At 54.2% G+C, this 7141-nt stretch overlaps 1 protein-coding gene across 1 annotated transcript; it reads right to left on the bottom strand.

Annotated features, from left to right (window-relative positions):
* Window positions 1–800: 800 nt before the first annotated feature.
* Window positions 801–6557, bottom strand: LOC112816949 (acrosin-like). The gene is made up of 5 exons (XM_025863758.2): window positions 6445–6557; window positions 5259–5465; window positions 4741–5024; window positions 1979–2124; window positions 801–1446 (listed from the first exon to the last, which is right to left on the bottom strand). Exons 1-5 carry the CDS (start codon window positions 6519–6521, stop codon window positions 916–918), a joined length of 1245 nt encoding a protein of 414 aa, XP_025719543.2. The 5' UTR covers window positions 6522–6557; the 3' UTR covers window positions 801–915.
* Between the last annotated feature and the right edge of the window lie 584 nt (window positions 6558–7141).

The following is a 7141-nucleotide window of genomic DNA, read 5'->3' as shown; positions in this document are numbered from 1 at the left end:
GGCCACAAACTACAAATGCCTACACCAAAGAGGGAAACACGACCCAGTGCTTCATCATTCCCTGTTGCAGCCGCAGCAGGAAAAGACAGGGTCCTTGGTCTTCCTCACCCAAAGTTCCTCCCGCATGCTCCTGTACCCTCTGCCATCTGTCTTTGCAACCAGAATTTAGGACCATCTTGCACTTGAAAAATGTGCACACAGTGAAAAGGTGAACAGGTATGAGACTGTTGCTTGTTGCAGCAACTGCCCAGCCAGGAGCCCGGGGCTTTCTTTCTGGAGCCTGCCATCTTTAATTCCCAAGTGTCTAATCCAGCATTTAGGCTTGATCTGGGCCCTGACCAGAGTGGGCAGTTGACCTGAGGCCATCAAGATCTCTTTCTCAGGAATTCACAGATGGACATAAGCAATTCTGGTTGAGGGCAGACCCCTGCCTGGGGTTGGCCATGTGGACTGAGCATCAGATGGCCACGCTACAAAACTTCAGACTGGGGTCATTCTCCAATGGACTCAGACCCACACCCCTCCTTCTGAGTCAGCTTACCTCACAGAAGTGCTCCAGGGCCCACCTGGACTGATTTAATAAGCAGAGACTCTGAGTGTGAGATCCAGACCATACCTAGCCTGTCACCCCAGATCGCCTTGTTCCAACTTCAAAAATCAAGATTTAGGAAACCACAATAGCCACTGACATACAAGCAATTCCACCTTGTTGGAGGGTGACAGAGGGAGGACAGATTTGCTGGGGGAGGGTTTGGATTGAGTCGGGGAGGGCAGGTAGGAAGAAGTCCAGAAAGCATCTCTTCATAGATATATATAAATATATTTTATATCTATATTTATATTTATATTTATTTATTTCATCTTTGTTTTCTTGGGAGTAAAGGGCTCACTGGGTCTGTTGGAAGTGGGGTCAGATCAGGAGGCGGTGGTCAGTTCTGGGAGATCTGTGGTCTCCATTTCATAATACCCCTTTGCATTAGAAAAGGTCTTCCCCTTCAAGATCTCTGTGAGTTGCTGTAGTCGCTTGGCAAAAGAAAGTACTTGGGGAGCTTTAGTGAAAGGTAGGGGAGCAGGTGGGGGTGGGGGTGGGGGTGGGGGTGGGGGTGGGGCCGGGGGTTGGGGTCGAGGTTGAGGTCGAGATGCAGAGGGGCTGGGAGGAGGTCGAGGAGGCCGTTGGATGTACCAAGGAGGGCGAGCAGAAGGGCGGGCAGAGGGTTGTCTAGCCGGGATTGCTTGAGAAGTCGGATGGGGAGGGGTGGGCAGTTGAGCCATGTGCAAGGCATTAGAACCGATCTTGGAAGCAATCCAGTTCAGATAGGGCCAGGTGGCCGTGTAGACTCCGGGGCGCTTAGCTCGGGCACAGCCTACCCCCCAGCTTGTGACTCCCACGACCACATAGGTGTTTGCCACGTTGTCTCTGCACATGAGAGGCCCGCCGCTGTCCCCCTGCCCAGAAGGACACAGAAGTCACTCTCTGTCTGAGCCAATTTTCCCCTGCCCAGAAGGGCCATAGGCTCTGGAAGGACAGTTTCTTCAGTCCCATGGCTTCTTGCTGCCATGAACACAAGTGGTGGTGGTAAACTTTGAGTTGGTATCAACAGCTTCAGGTGGATGTGAGAAGGGGATGGACTGTCAGTGAGGAGGGAAGCTAAGCGACCCATGTGTCCACGTATGAGGCATTATGCATGCATGGGCATGTGTGTACAAGTGGATTGGAAGGTTTTGTGTTCTGGTGAGGAGAGGTAAGCATTCTCTTCCAGGGTGGTGTTTGGGTGGTATGATCTCTGTGTCACGGTGGGATAAAGCTCTCTGTGTGGTGACTGGTTCTTGGTAGGGGCCCCAGGTATCACCTCCCATCCTCACTGCTACGAGATGGGACCAGGGAAAGGGTCACTGAAGCAGGGCCCTGGAGGGAGTGGAGTTCAGGGATTCACAAAAGAGGTGTTGACAGGGAAAGGGGCGCCCGGAGGGAAGTTACCTGGCAGGTGTCGATCTTGCCTTCAGGGTACCCTGCACACACATTGGTTGAATGAATACGCCCGTTGTACCACCGGGTGGAGTTACATAAGTCGAGGTCGATGAGGTTCACAGGGGCCTCCTGCAGTGTAGGTGCGATCCTGTAGGCTACAGCCAGGCGGCTCAGTGGTCAGCGATCACAAAAGGCACGTTTTGGGAAAGCCCTGCCTCCTCCCTCCACGGAACCCCCATCATCCTGAAATGCTCTACTTCAACCTAAAATCCATGAAAGTCAATGCCCCTGGCCTCTCCTCAGATACTTCTGAAGGATGTGGGGTGGTGGAGGCATATGCAGGTGAAGAGGAGGGGCAGTGCATGGAGGATGAGCTGATGCGGCTGCAGGTATGTGTGTTGATGCCAGATGATTATTCACAGCTACAGCCAGGATGTGTCACCTCATTTACACCCCACAGTGACCCCCTGTGTTAAGCGCTGTGACTCACCTTGCCTCCAATCAAGAGCTTGGAGCACCATTTGCCCAGACATCCTGGTAGGGATGTGGTGTGGCTTGGATTCAGACCAAGGTTTTCCTCTCTACACTCAAATCCAGGACACACATTTCATTTCCCCACAGTACGGCTCTAAGTCCCCCTCATTGCTTCTTATCCCCTGTTAAACCCCTCAGCTCAGTTCTGGACAGGATCTGCTGGAGCTGGGCAGATGAGTCCCTCCCCACAAGCCTCCGATCCGTTTTGAAGTTACAGAGAAGGAGGAGCTGCAGGATGACCTCCACACACACAGATTTATCAGGGGCATGGGTGGTTGGAATAACCGGAAGGCAGGTCAGAACATCCTGTACAGCCCCAGAGGCTCCATCATGACCTTTGGGTTAAGAAAGGCCCAGCCCAGGCTATGATTCCATCAGCCAACCTCACACCTGGCTATAGGGGCAGCTATCCCCTCTTCATCAAGTGGCCTCCCCTCACCACGGCCGCACCCACAGCCCACCCACAGCCTGGTGGGTGGATCTGAAATCGCTTGCATCCGGGTGGAGAGGTGGCGGATCACACTTGGAACATGGCAGTGGAGGCCAAGTGGGAAGCCAGAACCAAGTGGAGCAAAGTGGATGGAGCTAGGCACACAGCATTCTGACTGTGTTTGTGTGGCTTGGACTGCGTCTCCAGGCCCTTCAGGTCAACTTTGCATACCACCCAAGCAGGGTTAGTTTTGTACTTGCACTGTCCCCAAGGCAGGGGTGACATAGAAATGACCACCACAACAAGCCTGGTCATTTATGGTGACCTTTTAGATCTATGGAAGAGCCAGATGACCTGGAAGAGAAGAGGGTTTTCTCAATCCCAACACCTTGGCTTTAAATGCTAAAAAGTCCACAAGAACCTGAAATTCAATGGAAAAGGAGGACTACCCCAGAAGCATATGGGCTCAAGGAGGAGGTAGAAAAAGGAAGGTCTGCAGGAATGTCACAGAAATTTGGAGGCTGGGGATTTCTTTAAGACTTGGCCTGAACAGTGGGGGATGGATTCACCAGAAGATGGTAGAAATTCCACTAAGTTGAGGAGGATTCTAGAACAAAAGAGGCCTTGTGTGATGTCCAAGGTGTAGCTGGGAGCCTATAATCCTTTTGAGAAATAGGACAGCAAAGGTGGTGGTAGGGGTGGGAGTGTAAATGGGAACCTGAGATCAGCCCCCCCCCCAGGGACTCCAAGAACCCTGGGACACTGCACACATGTTTGGGTGGGTGGGCAGAGCAGGGTAGGCTGGGGGGTTGGGAGAAGAAGAATGCTCTAGAGGCCTCAGCAGAGCTATGGACATCAATAACCAGACAGAGGTTGATACCCCAGGTCAGGGAGGGAAGGGCCAGCAGAGGCCAGTGAAAACAGGGGTGCCCGGGAGGAGAAGCAACCCAATCAGAGAAGGGGGGCAGCCTTGAGCGAGGGAAGAAGAGTTACAGGAAGCATACTGAAACTATGAGGTTTTTGTCACCAGAAAAGGCTGAGTTTTGAACCCCAAATGACTGAAGTGCCTTGAATTAGGAGCCCTCAGTTTTCCATTATCAAGGGACAGAAGAGCTTCCAGTCTCTCTTCTCATCCCCAGTGTGACTGGGTAAAAAGTCCATGTGGTCGCCTGTAGAAAGCTGAAAGGCCTAATCTACTCGTCAAAACCTTGCTGCCCACTGCTGGCCTCCCAAAAACCCTGTCCCCTCTCTCCAGAGAAAACAAAGTCACTTGGATGGGGAGGGTGGATTCTCGCATTGTGACCAGCGAGGGTGGGGAGCAGAGGTTCACTGAGGTCTAGAGGGCTGGGCTCTGGGGTCTCAGAGCTCAGAGACATCATGACATGTCCCTTCCACTCACAGATGGGGAAATGGATGTCCAGAGAGGAGAGGAGTTGGCCCGCAACCACAAAACCCCACCTCGAGCTCTTCTCCAAGTGCCGTTTCAGGGGACAATCCCCCATTTCCAGAAGGTAGCAACTAGGGTTCCAGGCTCCAGACAGAGCCACAGCCCATACCCCATTCGAAAAATGCCCAGGTTCTCCTAGGGCTGCATGCACCCTTCCACCCGATGACCACACGAGCCATCAGTGGTGAGGCTGTGGACAGGGGAATCGGCTGCCAGTTTCTCCCGCTCTAAAAGGGGACAGTGTCCCCCATTCTGGTGGACATCACCATTAGGCACCACATATGGCCCCTGCACTTCAGAGATCACTGAGGGAATGACCAGCAGTGCCCCTACCCCTGTGAGAACCCCTCCTGTACTCACCTTTCTCTTTCAAGAATCCCCAGCCAGCCACCCAGCAGGCCTGGGGAACTCCAGGTGGGCCCGCCCTAAATTGGGGCAGGCAGCCCGTTCCGATGAATTGCCCACAGGGAACGGGAGGGGTGATCTTCATGAGAGCGATGTCATTGTGCTCTAAACTGGGGATGTATTTCTCATGAATGATGATTTTCTCGACATATCTCTCCTGTTGAGGCGGCTTCGCTGGCTTATCGTTCCCATACACAATTTCCCTTGCTCCAAAAATCAGTCTCCAGTCATATACATTTCTGTGGGCACAGAGGCAAGCCAGGTCATCCTCAGAAAGGACGGGCTTCACAGAAACCTCTGGTGACCATGATCCTCAGAGCCCTCCCCCAGCAAGGGCCTGGGCCCACCCACTCACGGTCTGGTTGCCACAAGGCCCAGAGCCCCGGGGAGACTGCGCACAGAGAGCCCTGGAGAATGTCCCTTTCTGGGAAGAGCCTTTCTGAAGACCTCCCTCCACACGCTCCCACACGTACTTTTTGGAGACGAAGCAGTGGGCAGCAGTAAGCAGCCAATGGGAGTTCAGCAAGGTGCCTCCGCACGCATGGTACCTTCGGTTATTGTGGGACGTGAAGACCTGGAGGCTGACCATCCAGGGCCAGGCCCCGATGGTTGCATCCTGCGCTCCGACGATATGGCCACTTCCCGGTGGGTTCTGCCTGAACCGTAACCCACAGGGGGCACTGAGGAGAGACCAGGGGCACAGTTCAAACCAAGAAGAGGCACAGCCTGTCCTCGCACCTGCACGATGGGGGAATCAGGGCTAGAGGGCTGGGCAAAGTGGGGCAACCGGGAGGGTGGAGGGTCCGAGGGGGATCTGCTGAGGAGAGGCGCTGTCGGGGCGGTAGGGAAGCAGGAAGCTGCAGGCTTCAGGAACCGGTTTTGAGGACTATGAGTTCTGGGGTCTTGTGGGTGTAGCCCCAAGGCGAGGAAAGAAGGTGCCATAGGAAGCAGGACGGATGATAAGGGCCCTAGAAATATGGCAGATCCCGAGGCAGAGGAGGAAGCTAGAGGTGGAGAGAGAGTGGTGTAATGGCTTGAGGTCTTTAGAGCCAATTCTGGGCGGGAGACTCAGGAAACAGCCACAGGGGTCTTGGGGCTGCAGTGTGGGGTTGGATTGTGACAGGAGGAGGGAGAGTAGCCAAGGCAGGTCCAGTGATCTCCAGTGTGGGGAGCAGCGGGGGTCCAGGGGTGGAAGTTCTGGGAACTGGGGAGAGGCCACAAGAGTTTGGGGGTACCCTGGGGGCTGTGGGAGTCTAAGGTGGAGGGGGGACCCTAGAAGAATGCCATGACAATACCCTGGGATCTTTGGAGTCAGCCACAGGTGGGGGCACCTCAGTATCTCTGGGAAGAAAGGGGTTTCTAAAAATTGGGACTTGATGTTCAAGAGGCAGTGAGGTCAGTCTCTAGGTGAGGAAAGGACCCCAGCGTCTGTGCTACGGGAGGCATAGGAGCCCAGGGATCAGCCCTGGGGTCTCTCGGCTGATGAAGCTGGAAGCAAGGATGGTCTGAGTTGGGGATGTGGGTCACACCCGTGAGACCCAGGGCACTACTAAGGCCCAAGCTTGGCCTCCTTCCTAGCCCTGGACAGAGGGAGTCTGGGTGGGGCTTGCTATTCAGAAGACACTCTTTCCACCCCCCGGAGGTGTCCCTGACACTTACTCACACGTGGCGTTATCTTTGGCAACCACAGACACTGCCAAGGCCAGGAGAATGGCAGTTGGCAGCATCTCTACCATACTCCTGCCCCAGCCTGGCCTGGAAGCCCAGTGACCTCACACAGCTCTGTGGCCTCCTGACCAATCAGCATGGCTACCTCCCCCCCTCCCCCCCCCCAATAGTCAGGCCAGGCAGGAGCCCTTAAGCTTAACCGGTTCAGGCTGAAACAAGATGCCAGCTTTCTGTACGGGCTCCTCTGTACCCCTCGGGTGATGGGGGCTCATGTGCAGCCCCCTCCCTCTGTCCCAACGCCAGGATCTTCATTCCCAGTTACCTTTGGAAGTTTCTGTATCATCTGAGGATCCAGTTTTGTGCAGTGTCAGGGTCTGCCCCTCATGCAAGCTGCAACCACAGTTCCTGTTCCAAATCATGGGCTGTGGGGCAGTTCTGTCCCTCTGTGTCAAGATGATGCAGCATGTCAATGGTCACAGGGTGTCGGGCTCACCAGATTAATCGATCCTTAACCCTGTGTAGGGCAAATTGTCTTTCCCTCTTCCAAGTACATACTATCAGCACACTTTTCAAAGAGCCACTTTGAATTTCTCTAATTTAGGACTACAAAGCCCACCTTTCTATTCACTGCTTAGTATCACAAGGTCTGGTGTTTCCTACCTGAGTGTCTCCAGGTCTCCTCTCTGGG

Source organism: Callorhinus ursinus, unplaced genomic scaffold (assembly GCF_003265705.2).
Source record: "Callorhinus ursinus isolate GAN/ISIS: 27379988/994484 unplaced genomic scaffold, GSC_fseal_2.0 scaffold70, whole genome shotgun sequence".
Lineage (NCBI taxonomy): Eukaryota > Metazoa > Chordata > Mammalia > Carnivora > Otariidae > Callorhinus > Callorhinus ursinus.
This window is presented reverse-complemented; position numbering and strand designations above follow the sequence as displayed.

What these genes read in the sequence shown, in the direction of transcription:
- LOC112816949 (XM_025863758.2), bottom strand. Translation starts at nt 6,521, where the DNA reads ATGGTAGAGATGCTGCCAACTGCCATTCTCCTGGCCTTGGCAGTGTCT. An exon ending in GGGATTCTTGAAAGAGAAAG is followed by an intron (nt 2,125 to 4,740) that starts GTGAGTACAGGA and finishes GCCTGGCTGTAG; the next exon opens with CCTACAGGATCGCACCTACA. An exon ending in GCAAGATCGACACCTGCCAG is followed by an intron (nt 1,447 to 1,978) that starts GTAACTTCCCTC and finishes CCTTCTGGGCAG; the next exon opens with GGGGACAGCGGCGGGCCTCT.